Source organism: Garra rufa, chromosome 10 (genome assembly GCF_049309525.1).
Source record: "Garra rufa chromosome 10, GarRuf1.0, whole genome shotgun sequence".
Classification (NCBI taxonomy): domain Eukaryota; kingdom Metazoa; phylum Chordata; class Actinopteri; order Cypriniformes; family Cyprinidae; genus Garra; species Garra rufa.
Window position 1 is genome coordinate 49,756,934 of NC_133370.1, and position 23,706 is coordinate 49,780,639.

Consider the following 23,706-nt stretch of genomic DNA (forward strand, 5'->3'; position numbering starts at 1 on the left):
AGGCCATGGGAACCAGATGAGTCCTCTCCAATTTGACTTTGCTGCAATATGGAACTTTTGCACTTTTATTGACATTTTATCTTATTATTTTAATACTGTAAGGTTGCTTTGACACAACTTGTATTGTAAAAAGCGCTGTATAAATAAACTTGACTTGACTTGACTTGACCCACTTCTGAAACCCATATCAGACTTAAATTTTCACCAGTTCTGATGTGTGTGCAAAGTTGAATGAGTTTTCGAGCATGTTTAGACCCTCAAAAATGTGATTCATTTTGGAGAAGAACAATAAACGAAGCAATTCCAATAGGGTCCTCGCACCAACGGTGTTTGGGCCCTGAAAAAAACTCAAAGCCGTTTAAGTGTGATCAGTGCAATAAGAGGTTTGTTCTGGAGTCAGACCTAAAGGCCCACATGAAAACTAGAGAGAAGCCTTACTTGCAGTGGCGGTTCTACACGGAGGCCTAGGGAGGACCGTGCCTCTGTAAACATGTCCCTGGCCACCCCTGTGGCCCCTCCGTGCTGACCAAATAAAAAAAAATTATGAATTTATTATGATTTTACACACAATCTCCAAAAGCGGAACTAATGCGACGAATCGTTCTACACGGGTAAATTAGAGCGGCGCACCCAAACACTGTGGTGAAATAGCTCAAACATGTTTTTATTTTCTGTCCTCTGATAAGCATTGTTCTGGGCTGCCGTTCCCAAAAGCATCAATGCTTATGATACTTTTGGGAAACGCAGCCCTCTTTGAATGCACTGTCTGAAGTGAGTGAATGCTCTCTGTGATTGATTGGTTCTGTCTTGCAACATTTGCGTGCGTTTAGATGAGTAAGAAAATTGTTATATCATGAACAGTTATTCCCTAACATAGGTTATACGTCCAATTCAATGCACACTGTATGCTTTTTGTTAAATAAAAAAAATCACTGGTAAAAAAAAACAAAAAAACCTTAGTATCGATATTTTTAATTTGAGTATCGATACTTTCGATGCTAATCTAAAAAAAAATAGCATATTTCATCCGACCAATAAAAGAAAAGTGTTTTTAATACAAAAAAAGTCAACTTTCAAATAATTATGTTCAGTTATGCACTCAATACTTGGTCGGGAATCCTTTTGCAGAAATGACTGCTTCAGTGTGGCGTGGCATGGAGGCAATCAGCCTGTGGCACTGCTGAGGTGTTATGGAGGCCCAGGATGCTTCGATAACGGCCTTGAGCTCATCCAGAGTGTTGGGTCTTGCGTCTCTCAACTTTCTCTTCACAATATCCCACAGATTCTCTATGGGGTTCAGGTCAGGAGAGTTGGCAGGCCAATTGAGCACAGTAATACCATGGTCAGTAAACCATTTACCAGTGGTTTTGGCACTGTGAGAAGGTGCCAGGTCGTGCTGAAAAATGAAATCTTCATCTCCATAAAGCTTTTCAGCAGATGGAAGCATGAAGTGCTCCAAAATCTCCTGATAGCTAGCTGCATTGACCCTGCCCTTGATAAAACACAGTTAACCAACACCAGCAGCTGACATGGCACCCCAGACCATCACTGACTGTGGGTACTTGACACTGGGCTTCAGGTATTTTGGCATTTCCCTCTCCCCAGTCTTCCTCCAGACTCTGGCACCTTGATTTCCGAATGACATGCAAAATTTGCTTTCATCCGAAAAAAGTACTTTGGACCACTGAGCAACAGTCCAGTGCTGCTTCTCTGTAGCCCAGGTCAGGCGCTTCTGCCGCTGTTTCTGGTTCAAAAGTGGCTTGACCTGGGGAATGCGGCACCTGTAGCCCATTTCCTGCACACGCCTGTACACGGTGACTCTGGATGTTTCTACTCCAGACTCAGTCCACTGCTTCCGCAGGTCCCCCAAGGTCTGGAATCGGTCCTTCTCCACAATCTTCCTCAGGGTCCGGTCACCTCTTCTCGGTGTGGAGCGTTTTCTGCCACACTTTTTCCTTCCCACAGACTTCCCACTGAGGTGCCTTTATACAGCACTCTGGGAACAGCCTATTCGTTCAGAAATTTCTTTCTGTGTCTTACCCTCTTGCTTGAGGGTGTCAATGATGGCCTTCTGGACAGCAGTCAGGTCGGCAATCTTACCCATGATTGCGGTTTTGAGTAATGAACCAGGCTGGGAGTTTTTAAAAGCCTTTGGAATCTTTTGCAGGTGTTTAGAGTTAATTAGTTGATTCAGATGATTAGGTTAATAGCTCCTTTTCATGATATGCAAATTTTTTGAGATAGGAATGTTGGGTTTTCATGAGCTGTATGCCAAAATCATCAATATTAAAACAATAAAAGGCTTGAACTACTTCAGTTGTGTGTAATGAATCTAAAATATATGAAAGTCACATGTTTATCAGTACATTACAGAAAATAATGAACTTTATCACAATATGCTAATTTTTTGAGAAGGATCTGTACTTCGGTGCTGTAAAAGTACAATTTATTATACTAGTAACTTTATAATAAATCGAAAAGCAAGACGTCTTGATAAAACTAGTGAGTTGAAATGGTAGCCAATGATTGATCCTCTGCTGCCATCTTCTGGTTATATGGGTCATTTCATCTCATTTTCATCTTAAAAAGACATTGTTTTCTGTGAAAGGACATTTTTTTTCCATAATCTTTATGCATAAAAAGTCAATATTTAAAGTGAATTTTATTGCACAGCTGTAGTTGAAAAATAACAAAGGCTTTAAAATATTACAAGATTTTAAAAATGTGTTGATGACTATGAAGGCAAGTTACTGATGATCAAGAATATGATTAAGATCCTTGAAGAGAAGTATCGCTAGCTAGCAAACGTTAGCCTAAACACGTTATGATAGTGTTTAGCTGTCAGCATTTAAATGTACAGCTATGCAAGTTCTCTCCTGGGATTTAAATGATATGTTGTTAAATAATATGAAACTGAATGTTCATTGTTCATTTATCATTATTTACGTTATTTGTTGCATTTTTTTTCTTAGTTTCACATTAGTTTAACTTTTTGTGTGTATCAACGTTAAGTTAAATGTTTTCCCTTCTCATCGAATATCCACACTCGCTCCAGTCCAGTAGGTGGCGGTAATTCATCTTAAACGTCTTCGCTCACCGTCAATAACAACACTAGAAGAAGAACCACAACAACAGAACACTCTTCAGTCCTCTGATCTCGTTTTTTTTTGTTGGTAAGTGCTGCTTTTCGTTGTAGTTTGGGTGTTAAGAGGGCATTTGGTGGCATTTAAAGATTTTTTTCATTGCAAATGTCTTCCGTCGTTCACGGAGTTTAACGGATTCACTCCGAATTTAAATCAGGTTTGCTTTGTTTGCCAAGCTGGAAATGAATCAACCACACGTCTCTGTTTGGATCTAACAATACAAGTTTGTATGGGTAATATACAGTATTAAAATATGAACTGTAATTTCCATATCTCTAATAGTAAGATATTTGATTTTAAAAAACTTGCATTGCAATAAATGCATTGAACTTATGTTGAATTGTTGAAGTGCAACTAATTGTATGGAATATGGCTGCAACAAATGATTATTTTGAAAATACTTTAATTGGTTAATCGACTAATCCTTGGTTATTTCAGCAGTTAACCAACAGTTAGTAGGTTATTTGATTATTCAGCTTCTGCAGTTAGTTAAAATATTGAGTTATACATATTCTAACTAATAAAACACGAAAATCACTTCTAAAAATGTAGATTTTGAGTTGTGTAGGGCTGCACAATTTGTCAAATTTCTAATTGTGATTACAGTTAAGTAATCATTCAGAGTCGAATTATGTTATTCTGCTTGCTTAAGATGTGTTTTTGTCTTTCTACAGATTATCTCAAGGGGTTTTCCATTGATTTAGTTTTGTTATATCATTAAAATGCCATGCATGTTTTTATTTTTGTCATTTTTGTTTAATGCATACTTGACATTTGAGGCTTAATACTATAGAAAAAAATACAAGTTTTTTGTGTGTTGTAATTTGGCATGCAGTTGCTTGCTTCAAACAATGGCATAAACATAATTCAGTTTAAATTGTGATAATCATAATTTATAATCGCAGCTACAGTTTGAAGGGAATAATTGACAATTATGATTTTTTTTTTTTGTTATAATCATCCCAATTATGTTATTCTGCTTGCTTAAGATGTGTTTTTGTCTTTCTACAGATTATCTTAAGGGTTTTCCATTGATTTAGTTTTAGTATATCGTTATAATGCTGTGCATGTTTTTATTTTTGTCATTTTTATTCAATGCATACTTGACATATGAGGCTTAATACTATTGAAAAGCAATACAAGTGTGTTGTAATTTGGCATGCATTTGCTTCAAACAATGGCATAAACATTTTTACATTACATTTTAATTGATTAATAATCGCAGCTACAGTCCGAAGGGAATAACCGTCAATTATGATTTTTGTCATAATTGTGCAGCACTGCAGTTTTCTCAATACAAATTCACCATTTAATTAACTGTTTGAAAAAGTAACTGGTGGATGCATCATCTCCAAGTCATATGAACACATGAAAGTATGTTTGATTTCTGGATAAACTAGTCACAACATTTCCTCTCTGATAATACCTTATAGTGTTACTAGAACAAAAACTCTTCTGAGGATCAAGTATTCATGTGTGCAGATCAAACTAGGGCTCCAACTAATGATAATTTTCATAATCGATTAGTTGGTCTACCATTTTTCTGATTAATCAATGAATTAGCTCAAATCCCATTTCTTTTATTCTATTGACAAATCACACTATTCAACATTCTGCCCAATGTTCTTCAAACAAACGTGTCAACTGAAAGCAATGAAAAAAGTGCTTAATTTTTTAGACCACCGGTCTTAATAAAGAGAAAAGACAAATATCTGAAGAAAAACACTTGACTATTTTTTTCATAGATAACCGCAATAATTATAGCATTAAAAATAGCCTACTGTTACTAAAAAGCGTATTGCATATTGGAGGACTAACCAATACAGAAAGCTATAAAATGATTTTGGTAATCACCAGTACTGTTAGTTTGGAGCAGCAGTGGCACAAACCTTTCATTATTTGTTAACACCTTACATAAATTTGTTTTATTCAATTGTTAAGCGCTGTATGAATTGAACAAAGTTTAAATCTCAACATTAAAAAGGAAAAGAGTAGCCTGATACAGATAATAAAGATGAATCAGATCAAACTCAGTGTTAACCAACAGATGAGAGGAATGTTCTTCTACATATAAAAGCGTCTGATATTTATATTCAGATAATTACACACTGTTATCCCTTTACTGTTCCTACTCTTCATAAATATGTGCACTACATGTTTTCTTTCAAACCTAAATTTAACATTCAACCTTTTTAATGGTCTCCCTCTCTGTGTTCCAGCTGTCTGACACTCATTCAGTAAAGATTTAGACTGAACACAGACTGTCAGGATGGACTTTTATGCAAAAATAGAAATGCTTGTGTGAATTTGTGACATTTACAGATAAGGATATGACCGTAAACTGAAAGTTTTCATGCAAACGAATCTGTCAAAGCGTCTCACGGGGAAAGACATTACGCTATTGTCTTAAAGTTTAAAATAAAGAATTCTGATGTTTTGAGCAGCTTGGATCACGTAACTCTCCTGCAGCATCTCATTCTGTTTCCTCCACTATTTTTAGATGCATTTTGTCCATAGAAATGCGTCATTCAGTGCTGTAATTTGACTTGAGCCTCTGAAGTTGTATGTGCACTGTGGGCAGATCACATTAATCCATAATGAGAGTCCTTGTCCATGATTTTCCTCATCGATAATGATTGATTTTATCAATTTGTTGTTGCAGCCCTAAACCCTTTGCTTTTCAAATAAGTAATAAATTCTCATTTTTGTTGTTGGATATTGTTGCCTGATTGTTTCAACCCTATCATATGGAGTAATGCATTGAAATTACTTTTTGTTTTTCTTTTTTCAGATCTGGTCACCCATACCGCATTATAATGAGTTGCGACGTAAAGACAGAGGTTATTAAAGAGGAGAATGAGGATGATGGTGGCGGCACATGCTATCGGTGTGGACGGATCTTCTCAAGTAAACTAAACCTCAATGAACACATGAGAATTCACAATGAACCCAAACAGTTCAAATGCACCGAGTGTGGAAAGAGCTTGTCATGTAAAGCGAGTCTCATCGACCACATGAGGGTTCACACCGGAGAAAAACCCTTCGCATGCACTGAGTGTGGAAAGAGTTTTGCACGTAAAGGCTGCTTAATGATTCACCTCAGGGTTCACACTGGAGTCAAGCCATATGTGTGTCAACATTGTGGAAAAACCTTCAGAAATCTGGGAGCCCTTAAGATTCACTCAAGAGTTCACATTATCGAGAAGCCGTTCAAGTGCACTGAATGCGAAAGGAGTTTTGTTTGTGAAAAGGACTTGAAGGGTCACTTGAGAGTTCACACTGGAGAACGGCCTTTCTCGTGTCCTCACTGTGAGAAGCGTTTCACGAATAAGCGCAGCCTTTGTTATCACAAAAAAATTCACTCTGCAGATAAAACATTCTTGTGCTCTCATTGTGGAAAAACATTCCCGTCCAAAAACCACCTTGATAGTCACATGACAATGCACTCTGAAGACAAGCCGTTCAAGTGTGATCAGTGCGGAAAGAGTTTCAAATGGTCAAACAGTCTCAGAGTTCATAAACTCCTTCACTCCGGAGAAAAGCCGTTCGAGTGTGATCAGTGCGATAAGAGGTTTGTTATGGTAGCACAGCTTAAAGACCACATGAAAATCCACACTAAAGAGAAGCCGTTCGTGTGTTCTGTTTGTGGAAAGAGTTTTTCACGGCGGAGCTATTTTAAAAACCATCTGAAAATCCACTCTGTTGTGAAAGAGCATTCGTGCACGGATTGTGGTAAAGGCTTTAGTTCAGCCGCTTCGCTGAAAGCACACTGCAGGATTCACACTGGAGAGAAACCCTACAAGTGTTCACATTGTGATGAGAGTTTCAGACTGCCTGGAGCCCTTAAAATCCATGAGAGAATTCATGCTGGAGAGAAAACATTGCAGTCCCATCCACGTGGCAAAAGATCCAGACATTTCCAAACTGCAGCGGCGCACAGAAACAAGCATTGCCCCAAATTAAAGTCAGTGCAACTGGAGAAGCAAGACCTTGAGAACTCAAGCATTAATGAGTGCTGAATTATTCAAATTAGTTATTTGGGATTTGAAATCTGTAGTATAGTTACAAATCTTAATTACTAAATGATTGCTCATGCATTTGCATTGCTGTAATTGTTTCTTAGAATTCATCGCTGCTGGAAAATATAAACAAAACGACGTCTAGTTGAAACATCCATTTGTAGAGATAGACTAGATTGTATTTTATTAAAGCTAATATTCCACTGTGAGCACTGAACCTTGTGTCTTTCTTCGCATCCTTACGTGTAATTTAAAGTTCACTGGATTTATATCATTTTTTTTTTTTTTTTTTTCAGAAATTCATTCATTCACTTTATTTAACCAGGTTACAAACTCAATGAGATTGAAATCTCTTTTATGAGTAGGACTTGGCCAAGAAAGCAGCACAAAATATATGCAAAACACAATTCAAAGATCACAGCAGTAATCCACCAAAGGATAAAACACACTGTTTGTTCAAAGTAATTCGAAAACATGTAATGATGGAAGCTTGGTGAGCTTTTTGTGAAGCAACACTCTCCAGTCCAGTAGGTGGCGGTAATTCATCTCGAACATCTTTGCTGTCCGCCAATAACAACACAAGAAGAAGAACAACAATAATAGCATGAATTCCTCTGTTCTGTTCTGTTGTGTTTTGGTAAGAGCTGGTTTTAATTATTCAATCGTTTTTCTAACGGTGTAGAAGTGAGTCATTTCTCTGTAATATAAGTGTACTCAGTGCTTGAATTAGTTCGGCTTTTTAGAGGGCATGTGATGGCATTCAAAGATTTATTTTTATCTCAAAATTTCTTCAATCACTCACAGACTTTAGCAAATTCACTCTTTGTTTAAATAAGTTTTGCCAACTTTAGTTGATCCAATATTTTTTTTTTTACTAAACTATCCATACAAACATTCCTTTTAACTTTCCTTACTATCTATGCGGATTAGATGACTTATAAAGATGACTTGAATAAAATGATTTAAGATTAAGGTAATTTACCAGAAAGTAAGTTTTACTGGCTTTTTTATTGAAAAATAAATATAAAATCAAATATAATTTTAGTTGGGTAGCGTGAGAGTTTGCAAACCTGTTTAAATACAGTTGTCACTCCGGACATAATATAAAATACATTTTTTTTTTAAAGCTATGGCCAATTCATTGAGATGAAAAAACACTAAAAGCAATTAATTTTAAATTGGAATATGAATGTATGTGTGCATTGCATTCTAAATGTTTGAACAGTTGCAATAGATATTATTTTTGCATTTTAAAATTGGCCTTTAAAAAAATCCTTATATGTCAACAGCTGCGTTTCCATTACCCCTATATTGCGTAAATTGAAAATTGGCCTAATGGAAACGCGTCAATTGCACAAGATAACATGCTTGAGCAGGAGAAAATTTTAACTTAATGAGAGAATGACAACCAGAAATTGAATGCTGAATAATAAAATAAATTCCAAATTGTTTTGCCTATCCTCTCAGGATACTTGGAATCTGTGTTACCATTTTTTGTAGCATAAACACCATCAAACTGATGAGAGCTTCGGATCTTCCAGTAGCTGCGTTTCCATTACAGATTTGTGTAAAACTTCGGTGCTATTTTATAAATGTCGATTAAAAATGTATTGCAAAAATGTTTTCCATTAACCGATGTTATGCGACTGAAATGTATTTTTTCCTCTAACGATAAGTCATGGCAACTGATTTTTGTGGGATTTTGGCTATAATCGAATGTGACCTGTAAATGTGAAGAAGAAGACAAAAAAAAACATTTCCATTGCTGTTTTATGAAATATTCCTTTTTGAATTGCCTGAAAAACCACCTCATGTGAGTGTAAAAGCATGTTTGCGATATATGAGTGTTTTGCACAATTGACACGTTTCCATTAGACGTATTTTAAATTCGCTATTTTAATTTGCGCAATTTAAAGTGTAATGGAAACTCAGCTAATAGCTGTGCTTCCATTACAGATTTGCACAAAAGTTTGGCACTATTTTATAAATGTTGATTAGAAAGTTTTGCAAAATGACGGCGTTTCCATTAACCAATGTTATGCAACCGAAATGTATTTTTTTCCTTTTGCGAGAAGTCATGGCAATGGATTTTTGTGGGATTTTGGCTATATTTAATCAAGTGTGACCTGTAAATGCAGGAAAAAAATAGCTGTTTTGCTAAATATTCTTTTTTCGAATTGCCTGCAAAATTATCTCATATGAGCGTACACTTTTTTGCGATATATGGCAGTTTTTGCGCAATTGACGCGTTTACATTAGGTGTATTTTTAGTTTGCAATTTCAATTTGCGCAATTTAAAGGTTAATGGAAACGCAGCTAATAGTTGTGTTTCCATTACAGATTTGCGCAAAACTTTGGCGCTATTTTATAAATGTTGATTAGAATGTATTGTGAAATGACGGTGTTTCCATTAACCAAATGTTATGCGACTGAAACATATTTTTTCTCTTTTCGATATGTCATGGCAACTGATTCTTGTGGGATTTGGGCTATATTTAATCAAATGTGACCCGTAAATGGAGGAAAAAAATGTTTTCATTGCTGTTGTGCAAAATATACCTTTTCAAATTGCCTGAAAAACCACATCATGTGAGCGTAAACACTTTTTTGCGATATATGCGAGTTTTTGCGCACTTGACGCATTTCCATTATAGGTGTATTTTCAATTTGCGCAATTTAAAGGGTAATGGAAATGCAGCTAATGTTTCTCTATAGTGCCTAAAACCTAAAGATGTCTGAGTTCCATTCCTCATGCAACTGATACTCAACTGCCATTGGCTCATCTGCGTTCAAGAGGAGGGGCTTACCCATAGTTCAATTGTACTGACACTGGACAAAGATGGAGACAGAGCGCCACGCGTCATAATCTGAAATCCACACTTACCGGGGATGAACAAAGTCAATGGAGAGCACTGGATTGTTTTCCACCCCGGTGTGGGCGTGGCCTAAATGCACTCTGTCTCTATGAATCTATGACTGGTCACGAATGCTTAGCCTAAAAATATTTCGTAAGTAAGTTGACAGATTATTTTAGTCCTAGTTTATGGATTAATGCATCGTATAATTCCTTTTTCTTTTCTCTTTTTTTCCAGATACAGTCATCCATACCCCATTACAATGAGCTGTGATGTAAAGATGGAGTTCATTAAAGAGGAGAATGATGAAGGTTGCACATGCCATCAGTGTGGAAAGACCTTCACAACTAAAAAAAGCCTCAAAGAACACATGAGGATTCACACTGGAGAGAAACCGTTCACATGTCCTCAGTGTGGAAAGAGTTTCGCACGTAGAGGATACTTCATACTTCACATCAGGATCCACACCGGAGAGAAGCCGTTTGCGTGTCAGCAATGTGGAAAGAGTTTTAGACGTAAAGACCACTTCAGATATCACATGAGAACTCACACTGGAGAAAAAACATTCTCATGTCCTCACTGTGAAAAGGGTTTTTTCACTAAAAGACACTTTGATAGTCACATATGAATTCACACTGGAGAAAATCCATTCAAATGTCCTCATTGTGAAAAGTACTTTTTAACTAAGGGCAACCTTGAGAGTCACATGAGAATTCACACCGGAGAAGAGCCGTTCACATGTGATCAGTGTGGAAAGAGTTACAAATGGTCAAACAGTCTCCGAATTCATAAACTCTTTCACTCCGGAGAAAAGCCGTTTCAGTGTGATCAATGCGATAAGAGGTTTGTTCTGGAGTCAGACCTAAAGGCCCACATGAAAACTCACACTAAAGAGAAACTTTACTTGTGTTCTGTTTGTGGAAAGAGTTTTTCATGGCGGATCCGTTTTAAAGACCATCTGAAAATCCACTCTGGTGTGAAAGAGTATTTGTGCACGGATTGTGGTAAAGCCTTTACTACATCCGCTCAGCTGAAAGTGCATCAGAAGATTCACACTGGAGAAAAACCCTATAAGTGTTCACATTGTGACAAGAGTTTCAAACAGTCCGGAGCACTTAAAGACCATGAGAGAATTCACACTGGAGAGAAACCGTTCCAGTGTCTTCAGTGCGGCAGGAGATTCACCCATTCCAAAACCGCAGTGATGCACAGAAACAAGCATTGCCCAAAATTAAAGTCAGTGCAACTGGAGAAGCAAGACCTTACAAACTCAACCATTAATGAATGCTGAATTATTGCCCTTGTTGGACTCTATCCTATTTGGAATTCAAAATGTGAAACATGTTCAGACACACCTAAATGAGCCTGCTGTCTTCACATTATATAAACGATCTGTAGTGAAGTTATAAATCTTGTTGATACACTTGCATTACTGTAATTATGTTTGCTGGAATTCACTGCTGCTGAAAAGAAAGAAAATGAGATCCGGTTTTGAAGTTCCCTAAAAGGGAACTATCTTCAGAAATGTTTTGTTTTGGTATTTTCTTTTCATGTCACCTTCTGTCTGTCTGTCTGTCTGTCTGTCAGTGAGTGAATTTACTAATTTACTTACAAAATTACTACAGTAACCACACAGGGCAGCTTGCAATAATTATCAAAGGTAAAATACATAGAAGTAAGAACAAAGAAATAAACATTAAATCAAAAGTAAAAAGTGAAAATGCTGAAATGATCTGTTAGCAAGTTCTTTGGCATCAAAAAAACAATGAGCTCTTTGGTTCTTGTATCCATACTTAGTCTTTAGACTGATTTACTGTAGAATCCCTGTTGGGAAAAAACAGCATATGCTGTTAGGTAGGTTTTGATGCTGGTTTTAGCTAGTTTAAGATGGTCCTAAACTGTTTTATGCTGGTCTGGTCCCTTCTGCTTAGGACTAGCGCATAACCAGCTTAGAACCATCTTAAAACATTTTCATCTTATAGGACAATCTTAAACAGTCTTAGGACCATCTTAAACCATTTTCGAACAAGCCTAAACCATTTTAGGCCCATTTTAGGACCATCTTAAACCATTTTAGGACCAGCTTAAACCAGTTTAGGACAGCATTAACCAGTTTAGGACCAGTTTAAACCAGCTAAAACCAGCATACCAGCTTTAAAACCTATCTAACCAGCATATGCAGTTTTTTCAACAGGGGTGTTCTATTCAGAGACATGAAATAATCATCCATCCATTCATTTCCTTCCACTCCTTTGTGAGCTAAAACACATTAGAAGTTATTATTATTCCTTCCTTACTCTAAGTCTGTAGAATAATAAAATGTCACAATGATGATTTATCATTCAGTCAGTTTCAGTGTAGCAGACAGGAATCTGAGCGGATCAACATGTTTAAGGGATGAATCTCTTCTACCCAAAATTGACTGCAATCATTTCTGTTTAGGATTTTAACAAACTTCAGTGAAACATGTGACTTGTATACAGCCTGTTTTTAGGAGGAAAAAAACCCCAAAACAATAAATGCATAATAGTTTTCGATGGTTTACCAAAAAAGAGACACGTTGATTAAGAAATTGAGGGATCTAAATATAACCAATTTCAGTTTAACAAATCTGTTAAGTTGTGCTTCAGAACAGTCAAGAGTGCAGAGAGAAATACATTATTATCTCAAAATAACAGGATTGGAAGGAATTTATTATTTTTATTTTTTTTTTGTTCCCCGTCGATGCTCCACACTCCAGTCCAGTTGGTGGCGGTAATACAGCATAAGTTGGCTTGTCAACCGAAAATAAACGATACAAGAAGAAGAAGAAGAACAACAAACTGAGGGTTGTGGCCATAGACATATGTTGTGGCTAGAAGGGATACATCTACGACCGGAAACTAACAATGAATTGAATTGTTCTACCTATTAGATTGTGTTTTTTTTAACGTCTACACCTACCCCAACCCTAAACTTAGCCCTTACTATAATAAAAAAAAACAGTATTATTGTTGTACAGTGTGATAAAAATAACGCTAGATTGATGTGCGCATGCCCAGTAGCGAATCATGTCTCCCTTCTAGTCTTTACCCAAACTGAGCTGAACTCTTCAGTCCTTTGATCTAATTCTGCTGTTCTGTTTGGTAAGTGCTGGTTTTAATTCAGTTAAATAATGGTTCTCATGATTGAGATGTGAGAATTATAATGTCTAGCAGTTGTTTATCTGTAACTGAAGTGGACTCAGAGCTGGAGACTGCAGACATTCATTGAGGGAACATTAGTTCGGGTGTTAAGATGGCATTTGGCGGCATTTAACGATTTATTTTCATTGCAATATGCATAGCCTAAGCTCTTTAGTAACAGTAGTAGGCTATTTCTAATGCTATAATTATTGCTGTTATCTATGAAAGAGTGGCAGAAAAGTAATAGTATGTGTTTTTTCTTCTAATACCCAATTACAGTTAAAAAGTACATAAACAATGGCAGCAAGAATGCAAGCTGTTATTAAAAGGCATAGAAGGACATTTTTGATGTGTGAATAAATAATATTTAGTTGTTTCAGTTTGTTATCTGCCCAATATTTTTAGATTAAAACCATTTTTAACAGATTCCTAAAATATTTGTGTTTTCTATTTATTACGACAGACTGTCTAATAAATTGTTAAACACTGTATGTTTTCATAGTATTCATTTGGCACGTTTGTTGGAAGGACATTGGGCAGAATGTGGAATAGTGTGATTTTTGTCAATAAAATAATATAATTGGATTTTTTTTAAAGCCGATTAATAAAAAAAATCGAAATAATTGTACAATGAATGGAACATATTTTCTTATTCTTGGCATTTTTGTTTATCATAATGCTTCAAGATAATTCCATTTAAACCAATGTGATAAACAGAGTAAATCAAAAGTAATCTAAAAGTAATCTGATTATATTTCCTAAAATGTGTAATGTAACGGATTATGTTACTGACTACAATTTTTGTCATGTAATCTGGAATCTATAATGGATTACAATTCACAGATCTGAACAGATAATATTAAAGGTGCCATAGAATGCATTGAGAGAATATTTTAAATTGTTCTCTGATATCTACATAGAAGGTAGGTATATGGCATAGGAAAGGGCAAAAAATCTCCAGAAACGGTCCATTTACAACACTAGGATTTGTCCCTAGAATGAAATGCTCTGTTATTGGCTTATTTGGAAGTTTCATGAATATTAATGAGCTCTGCTCTGATTGGCTGTCTCACAGACTCGTCTCAATAGCTAACACATGGATACAAATATATATATAATTAGGAGCTCTCGCCGCTTTTAATATGCGGTTTGTTGAATCTGCCGTTTTGATGATTGGGCGATGCAAATGTTGGAGGCGTAACTATTAACGATCTCGGGGAAGTTGCGTAACAGTCTGTTGTGTTGGAATTGACCTATTTTTCGGTGGTCTTTTGCAAATACTAGATTTATATAAGAAGGAGGAAACGATGGTGTTTGAGACTCATGGTGTGTCATGTCCATGTACTGACCTGTTATTATTTAACTATGCCAAGGTAAATTCAATTTTTCATTCTATGGCACCTTTAAATAAATACTTTACCAGGTTAAATGTTGATTGTAAAGAACTCGAACCCTTAAAACCTACTTATTATGAACATTGGGACACTGGGACTTTCTTACTGGATCATTGACTCGTGTTTATTTGTTCAAAGCTGTGGATTCATTCAGTAAACAATAATGTTGACTAATTATTTCAGTCCTAGTTCATGGAGTATTGTGTATTTCCTTTATTTTTCAGATATGGCCATCAATACCACGCAACAATGAGCTGTGACGTAAAGATGGAGTTTATTAGAGAGACGGATGATGGTTGCACATGCCATCAGTGTGAAAAGACCTTCATAAGTCAAAGAAACCTCAAAGAACACATGAGGATTCACACCGGAGAGAAACTGTTCACATGTCCTCAGTGTGGAAAGAGTTTTGCACGTAAAGAATGCTTTATGATTCACATCAGGATTCACACCGGAGAGAAGCCGTTTGCGTGTCAGGAGTGTGAAAAGACTTTCACAAGTCGAGGAAGTCTTAACCTTCACTTAAGGGTTCACAGTAATAAGAAGCCGTTCAAGTGCTCTGAATGTGAAAAGAGTTTCAGACGTAAAGAACACTTCAGTAATCACATGAGAACTCACACCGGAGAAGAGCCGTTCACATGTGATCAGTGCGGAAAGAGTTTCAAATGGTCAAACAGTCTCCGAATTCATAAACTCTTTCACTCCGGAGAAAAGCCGTTTCAGTGTGATCAGTGCGATAAGAGGTTTGTTCTGGAGTCAGACCTAAAGGCCCACATGAAAACTCACACTAAAGAGAAGCTTTACTTGTGTTCTGTTTGTGGAAAGAGTTTTTCATGGCGGATCCGTTTTAAAGACCACCTGAAAATCCACTCTGTTGTGAAAGAGCATGTGTGCACAGATTGTGGTAAAGCCTTTACTACAGCCGCTCAGCTGAAAGTGCACCGCAGGATTCATACTGGAGAAAAACCCTACAAGTGTTCACATTGTGAGAAGAGTTTCAAACAGTCCGGAGCACTTAAAGACCATGAGAAAATTCACACTGGAGAGAAGCCGTTCTCATGTCCTCACTGTGAAAAGAGTTTTTTGACTAAAAGACACTTTGATAGTCACATACGAATTCACACTGGAGAAAATCCATTCAAATGTACTCATTGTGAAAAGTATTTTTTAACTAAGGGCAACCTTGAGAGTCACATGAGAATTCACACCGGAGAAAAGCCATTTAAGTGTGATCAGTGCGGAAAGAGTTACAAATGGTCAAACAGTCTCCGAATTCATAAACTCTTTCACTCCGGAGAAAAGCCGTTTCAGTGTGATCAGTGCGATAAGAGGTTTGTTCTGGAGTCAGACCTAAAGGCCCACATGAAAACTCACACTAAAGAGAAGCTTTACTTGTGTTCTGTTTGTGGAAAGAGTTTTTCATGGCGGATCCGTTTTAAAGACCATCTGAAAATCCACTCTGGTGTGAAAGAGTATTTGTGCACCGATTGTGGTAAAGCCTTTACTACATCTGCTCAGCTGAAAGTGCATCAGAAGATTCATACTGGAGAAAAAACGTACAAGTGTTCACATTGTGACAAGAGTTTCAAACAGTCCGGAGCACTTAAAGACCATGAGAGAATTCACACTGGAGAGAAACCGTTCCAGTGCCTTCAGTGCGGCAGGAGATTCACCCATTCCAAAACCGCAGTGATGCACAGAAACAAGCATTGCCCAAAATTAAAGTCAGTGCAACTGGAGAAGCAAGACCTTACGAACTCAACCATTAATGAGTGCTGAATTATTGCCCTTGTTTTACTCTATCCTGTTATTTGGAATTCAAAATGTGACATGTTCAAACACACCTAAATGAGCCTGCTGTCTTTACATAATATAAACGATCTGTAGTAAAGTTACAAATCTTGCTGATACACTTGTATTACTGTAATTATGTTTGTTGGAATTCACTGCTGCTGCTGAAAAGAAAGAAAATGAGATCCGGTTTTGAAGTTCCCTAAAGGGAACTTTCTTCAGAATTGTTTTTTTTTTTTTTTTTCTGTCAGTGAGTGAATTTACTAGTGTACTTACAAAATTAATACAGTAACAACACAGGGCACCTTGCAGTAATTATCAAAGGTAAAATAAATAGAAGTAACAACACAGAGAAATAATGATTTTGGCAAAAGTAAAAAGTGAAAATGCTAAAATTATTCCTTAGCAAGTTCTGTGGCATCAAACCAATGAGCTCTTTGGTTCTTGTATCCATACTTAGTCTTTAGACTGATTTACTGTAGAATCCCTGTTGGAAAAAAACTGCATATGCTGGTTAGGTAGGTTTTGATACTGGTTTTAGCTAGTTTAAGATGATCCTAAACTGGTGCCTCCTGCTTAGGACCAGCGTATGACCAGCTTAGGACCATCTTAAACAATCCTAGGACCATCTTAAACCATCTTAGGACCATCTTAAACCACTTTCTGACTTTCTTAAACCATCTTAGGACCAGCTTAAAACATCTTAAACCATTTTAAGACCAGCATAAACCATTTTAGGCCCATTTTAGGACCAGCTGAAACCATTTTAGGACCATCTTAAACCATCTAAGGACCATCTTAAACCATCTTAGGACCAGCTTAAACCATTTTAGGACCCACATAAACCATTTTAGGCCCATCTTAGGACCAGCTGAAACCATTTTAGGAACATCTTAAACCATTTTAGGACCACTTTAGACCATCTAAGGACCATCTTAAACCATTTTGGGACCAACCTAAACCATTTTAGGACCCACATAAACCATTTTAGGCCCACCTTAGGACCAGCTGAAACCATTTTAGGAACATCTTAAACCGTCTAAGGACCATTTTAAACCATTTTAGGACTATCTTAAACATTTTAGGACCCACATAAACCATTTTAGGCCCACCTTAGGACCAGCTGAAACCATTTTAGGAACATCTTAAACCATCTAAGGACCATCTTAAACCATTTTAGGACCATCTTAAACCATTTTAGGCCCATTTTAGGACTATATTAAACCATCTTAGGACCATCTTAAACCATTTTAGGCCCAACTTAGGACCAGCTAAAAACCATTTTAGGACCAGCTTAAACAATTTTAGGCCCATCTTAGGACCATCTTAAACCATCTTAGGACCATCTTAAACCATCTTAGGACCATCTTAAACCATTTTAGGACTATCTTAAACCATCTTAGGACCAGCTTAAACCATTTTGGGCCCATCTTAGGACTATCTTAAACCATCTTAGGACCAGTTTAAACCATCTAAAGACCATCTTTAACCATTTTAGGCCCAACTTAGGACCATCTTAAACCATTTTAGTACCATCTTAAACCATTTTAGGCCCACTTTAGGACTATCTTAAACCATCTTAGGACCAGCTTAAACAATCGTAGGACTATCCTAGGACCATCTTAGGTCCAGCTTAAACCATTTTAGGACCAGCCTAAACCATTTTAGGACCATCATAAACCATTTTAGGACCATCATAAACCAGCTCAGGACCAGCATAAACCATTTTAGGACCATCATAAACCAGCTCAGGACCAGCCTAAACCATTTTAGGACCATCATAAACCATTTTAGGACCATCATAAACCAGCTCAGGACCAGCATAAACCATTTTAGGACCATCATAAACCAGCTCAGGACCAGCATAAACCATTTTAGGACCAGTTTAAACCAGCTAAACTGATCATACCAGCTTTAAAACCAGCACATGCAGTTTTTTCAACAGGGATGTTCTATTCACAGACATGAAATAATCATCCATTCATTTCCTTCCACTCCTTTGTGAGCTAAAACACATTAGAAGTTATTATTATTCCTTCCTTATTCTAAGTCTGTAGAATAATAAAATGTCTTGCCACAATAAAGATTTATCATTCAGTCAGTTTTAGTTTGGCAGAACGGAATCTGAGCAGATCAACATGTTTAAGGGATGAATCTCTTCTACCCAAAACGAACTGCAATCATTTCTGTTTAGAATTTTAACAAACTTCACTGAAACATGCGACTTGTATACAGCCTGTTTTTGGGGAAATAAAAAAAACAAAACAATAAATGCATAATAATTTAACTAAACATTTTTAGTTAAGTGTATTTTGAGGTTCGAACGCGTCATCTGCGCATGTGCACTAATGTCCACTAGGTAGCGTCGGAAGAAAGCAACAACAACATCGTATATTTCAATATATTCTTGAGATTTTCTTCTGTGTGATCATGTTATGTTCACAATTGTTTTGTTTAGTAACACTTTCCACTCCACACTAAAACCAGCCTAGGCTAGTCTCAGCTGGTTTAAGTTGGAAGTAGCTGGTTTCAGCTGGTGGTTTCTCAGCCTGGCCTTGGCTTAGTGGCCAAAACCCCTCTAAAACCACCCTGCGGACCAGCTATGACCAGCTAAAACCAGCCAACCAGCCTAGGCTGGTTTTAGCTGCTTTTTTTCACCAGGTAGTTGATTAAGAAATTGAAGGATCTAAATATAACCAATTTCAGTTTAGCAAATCTGTTAAGTTGTGTTTCAGAACAGTCAAGAGTGCAGAGAGAAATACTCTATTGTCTCAAAAATGTTTAGTTCCCCGTCGATGCTCCACACTCCAGTCCAGTTGGTGGCGGTAATACAGCATCAGTTGGCTTGTTAACCGCCAATAAACCACACACGAAGAAGAAGAACAATAACAAACAGAGCTGAAGTCTTCAGTCGTCTGAGCTAATTGTGTGTTTGGTAAGCGCTGGTTTTAATTCAGTTTAATAATTGTTCTCATGATTGAGATGTGAGAATTATAATGTCTAGCAGTTGTTTATCTGTAACTGAAGTGGACTCAGAGCTGGAGACTGCAGAGATTGAGGAAACAGTTCGGGTGTTAAGAGGGCATTTGGCGGCATTTAACGATTTATTATTATTATTTACCGAGCTGAATCAGTCACAGGATCTAACACCTTTTTTTTTTTTTTTGAGCAATTAATTCTGAATGTTGTAAACTACACCTACAAACATTCCCTATATTACCTTCCCTTACTATCTATGCTGATTAGATGGCTATAAAACCTAAGATTAAGCTGATTTACCAGGAAATCCGTTTCTCTGGCTTATTTATTAAAATAGATGTATAAAATCAAATATAATTTATGTTTGTATTCGTCTTTATTATCTGTATTATTTTTAATGTAAAGATTTAAACTGTTCACTATATACAGTGCTTAACAAATATATTAAAACAAATGATGCAAGGTTTGTTCCACTTCTGCTCCAAACTAACAATATTGCTGATTACCAAAGTCATTGTTTAGCTTTCTGTATTGTTAGTCCTCCAATATGTGTAAGCTCTTTAGTAATCTATTCTATTTCTAACACTATCTATGAAAGAAAGACAGAAAAAAATTGTCAAGCGCTGTGTGTGTTTTTTCTTCAGATACCCAATTTCAGTAAAAAAACTACATAAACAACGGCAGCAAGAATGCAGATCTTATGAAAGGCATAGGAGGCTATTTTTTTTATTCGTAAATAAATAATATTTAGTTGTTTCATTTTGTTATTTGACCAGTATTTTTAGATTTAAACCATTTTTGACAGATTCCTAAAATATTTGTGTTTTTATTAAATTCGTGACGTATTGTCAAGTATTGTGACCCATACTCAAAATTAATGTGGAATAGTGTGATTTTTGTCAATATTATTATTTTTTTTAATCAAGCCGATTATTAAAAATAATCATACAGTGAATGAAACATATTTTCTTACTCTTTGCATTTTTGTTTATCATTGTGGTACAAGATAATCCTATTTAAATCAATGTGATAAACGGAGTAAATCAAAAGTAATCTAAAAGTGATTATATTTCCTAAAAATGAAACAGATTACATTACTGACTATTTTTGTATTGTAATCTGGAATCAGTAACGGATTACAATTTATTAGTAATAGACCCAGCTCTAAACACAGATAACATTAGAATAAATAATTTACCAGGTTCAACATTTATTTAAATCCCTTTTATCTAAACCTTCTACTGAACCATCGATTGTGCGTATCAGCCATGTTTGTAGTTCATGTTCATAGTTTTGAACCGAAACCTTCACCAAAGCGCAATGAATTGTGGGCAATATTATAATACACACTTTAAAAAGCTGCCTAAAATAGTAGACCAAATGGGGACTTTTGGCGTAGTGTGCTTTGGGACACTGGGACTGTCTTACTGGATCATTGACTCGTCTTGATTTGTTCAAAGCCGTGGATTCATTGAGTAAACAATAATGTTGACTGATTATTTCAGTCCTTTATGTTTCAGATACGGCCGTCCATACCGCACAACAATGAGCTGTGATGAAAAGATGGAGCTTATTAAAGAGAATAATGATGATCGCACGTGCCATCAGTGTGAAAAGACCTTCATAAGTAAAAGAAACCTTAAAGAGCACATGAGTATTCACAGCGGAGAGAAACCGTTCCCATGCCCTGAGTGTGGAAAGACCTTCACACGGAAAAGAAACCTCAAAACTCACATGAGAATGCACACCGGAGAAAAACTGTTTTCATGCCATCAGTGTGGAAAGAGATTCTCAAGTCAAAGAAACCTCAAAGAACACATGAGGATTCACACCGGAGAGAAACTGTTCACATGTCCTCAGTGTGGAAAGAGTTTCGCTCGTAAAGAATGCTTTATGATTCACATCAGGATTCACACCGGAGAGAAGCCGTTTGCGTGTCAGGAGTGTGAGAAGACTTTCACAAGTCGAGGAACCCTTAACCTTCACTTAAAAGTTCATAGTAATAAGAAGCCGTTCAAGTGCTCTGAATGTGAAAAGACTTTCAAACGTAAAGACCACTTCAGTAATCACATGAGAACTCACACCGGAGAAAAGCCGTTCAAGTGTGATCAGTGCGGAAAGTGTTTCAAATGGTCAAATAGTCTCCGAATTCATAAACTCTTTCACTCCGGAGAAAAGCCGTTTCAGTGTGATCAGTGCGATAAGAGGTTTGTTCTGGAGTCAGACCTAAAGGCCCACATGAGAACTCACACTAAAGAGAAGCTTTACTTGTGTTCTGTTTGTGGAAAGAGTTTTTCACAGCTGCAGTGTTTTAGAAAACATCTGAAAATCCACTCTGGTGTGAAAGAGCATTTGTGCACAGATTGTGGTAAAGCCTTTATGACATCCAGTCAGCTGAAAGTGCACCGCAGGATCCATACTAAAGAAGCTAAACATGATCAAAACTGTGGAGACGATGGTGGACTTCAGGAGAAACCCCTCTGCACTTCTTCTACTCACCATCATGAACACTGTGGCTGCAGTGGAGATATTCAACTTCCTTGGAACCACCGTCTCTCAGGACCTGAGGTGGAAGTTTCACATTGACTCCGTTGTGAAAAAGGCCAAGCAGATGTGCATTAAAAACACATGCCTGATTCAAGAAGAGGCTCTTAAAATGGCCAAAGAATATTATTTCACCAACTTATTTTTTTTTAGGTTAAATTGTGGTTTGTTGGTTGGCTATAATGTCTACTAGAATATTAAATATTTTAAAATTGTTTTGTAATTGATGTTTTTCTTTAAAAAACAAGACAAAACTGTAAAAATCAAATATTGGCTATTTAATCTATGCAATGCTGAAAAATTGGCAAAATGCATGAGGGAAAAAACACAAAAAAAAACTCTATTAACTGTCTGGTTTGGGTCAGGACCAGGGGCGGACTGGCCTGGGAGCCAATTTGTCTCTCTGCCCTACAATTTCTTTTAATGTTGTTAATATCGCCATTCAATAATGAAACCTGAATTATAATAAATTGGTAAATCGGTTTATAAATAAGTCTTGCCTGGCAATGCGAGAGGCGAAACTGTTCTGTTCAGGACTTCAATTGCAGGTCAGTTACATCTGTAAATTGGCTATTGTACTTTTTGTCTTTGTTTACTTAGTTAAGCATTAAACTACTGTCAAATGTTAGCAGTAGCAGTCAATTACTACAAAATTAACAAAAGGGCATAATTACTGCAATTGTAAAGAGAAATGTTGACAGTTTTAAAACAGGTTTAGAGGGACCTATAAGGCAGACAACAGTGCAACCCTTATGAAAATTAACCATGTTTTTACTAAAAATAAAACCAAAAAGTGGTTTCTATAGTTAAAAAAAAAGGATAACCACAAATGAACAATGGTTTTGCTGCACTATACAGTTAGTTGAATTTGTAGTAAAACTCTGGTTATACAAACGGTATCATTCTGCCAATAAAACATGGTTACTATACTTTTACCAAATGCCTAATAATACCCTAGTTAATTTTCCTTAGGGCAAAATCTATGATAATGCAAAAATTATCTATAAAGATATATTCAAGATGTAGCTATTATTGTACTAATTTAGACATGTAGGCAAAATAAAACAATAACACATGGTCCTAATGTAATACACTTTTCTAAAATTAAATGTTGGCCTATATTAAGTGCAAGCAAATTAGAATGAAGTGGTTGTTTTGGTACAAGGTGGAGATGTGGTGTTGAAAAAGTGACAGGTACAAGAATATTAGTGAAAAATCAAACACACATGGAAGACGGAGATGTCAGGGAAAAGGAAGAGGCTGAAAATGAAATCGGAAGTTCAAGAGAAAACCTTTAATTATTTTGCACAGCCCCAGTCTGGGGATTGAAACTCTTTTTTTTTTTTTTTTAAGTGATGATGATATTGTTGTCTGCGGTATCAAAATGTGTTGTAGTTGTATGGGATGGCCTGGATTTAAATGCTTTCTGTTCTCATGTCAGATATGTTTGCATGTATGCAGAAAACACAACAAAAAAGTGGGTGGAGGGTTTGTATTGTTTAACACACTGAAGAAAGCCTGTGAGCTGAAATGTTCGTGAAAAAAATGGATTAATTAAATTAAATTAAATTAAATTAAAAGACTGTTTCATGTGAGTCCAAATCATAGTTTTAAAGTGGTTTTAATGGATGAAACATGAAACTATGGGAATAAAGAAAGAGTAAAACAGATTCTAATAGTATGCAATGCTTCTGAAAGAGAAGGAAAATCAACTAAGTCCAAAATTAGGATGTGATGAGGTATGATAAAGTATCACTTAAAACAGTGTTAGGGAATAGACAAATGGATTCAAGAATTGAGGAATTGTTCAATTATAA

The 23,706-nt window shown here is 36.4% G+C and overlaps 2 protein-coding genes across 2 annotated transcripts; both read left to right on the forward strand.

The window, feature by feature from the left end:
- Nucleotides 1-3,118: 3,118 nt before the first annotated feature.
- LOC141343537 (uncharacterized) lies at nucleotides 3,119-7,360 on the forward strand. Its single transcript, XM_073848103.1, has 2 exons — nucleotides 3,119-3,173; nucleotides 5,935-7,360. The coding sequence occupies exon 2, from the start codon at nucleotides 5,960-5,962 to the stop codon at nucleotides 7,160-7,162; it is 1,203 nt and encodes a 400-aa protein (XP_073704204.1). The 5' UTR covers nucleotides 3,119-3,173; nucleotides 5,935-5,959; the 3' UTR covers nucleotides 7,163-7,360.
- Nucleotides 7,361-12,841: 5,481 nt separating this feature from the next.
- LOC141344624 (uncharacterized) lies at nucleotides 12,842-23,430 on the forward strand. Its single transcript, XM_073849496.1, has 3 exons — nucleotides 12,842-13,142; nucleotides 14,800-16,347; nucleotides 20,866-23,430. Exons 2-3 carry the CDS (start codon nucleotides 14,825-14,827, stop codon nucleotides 21,929-21,931), a joined length of 2,589 nt encoding a protein of 862 aa, XP_073705597.1. The 5' UTR covers nucleotides 12,842-13,142; nucleotides 14,800-14,824; the 3' UTR covers nucleotides 21,932-23,430.
- Nucleotides 23,431-23,706: the final 276 nt, after the last annotated feature.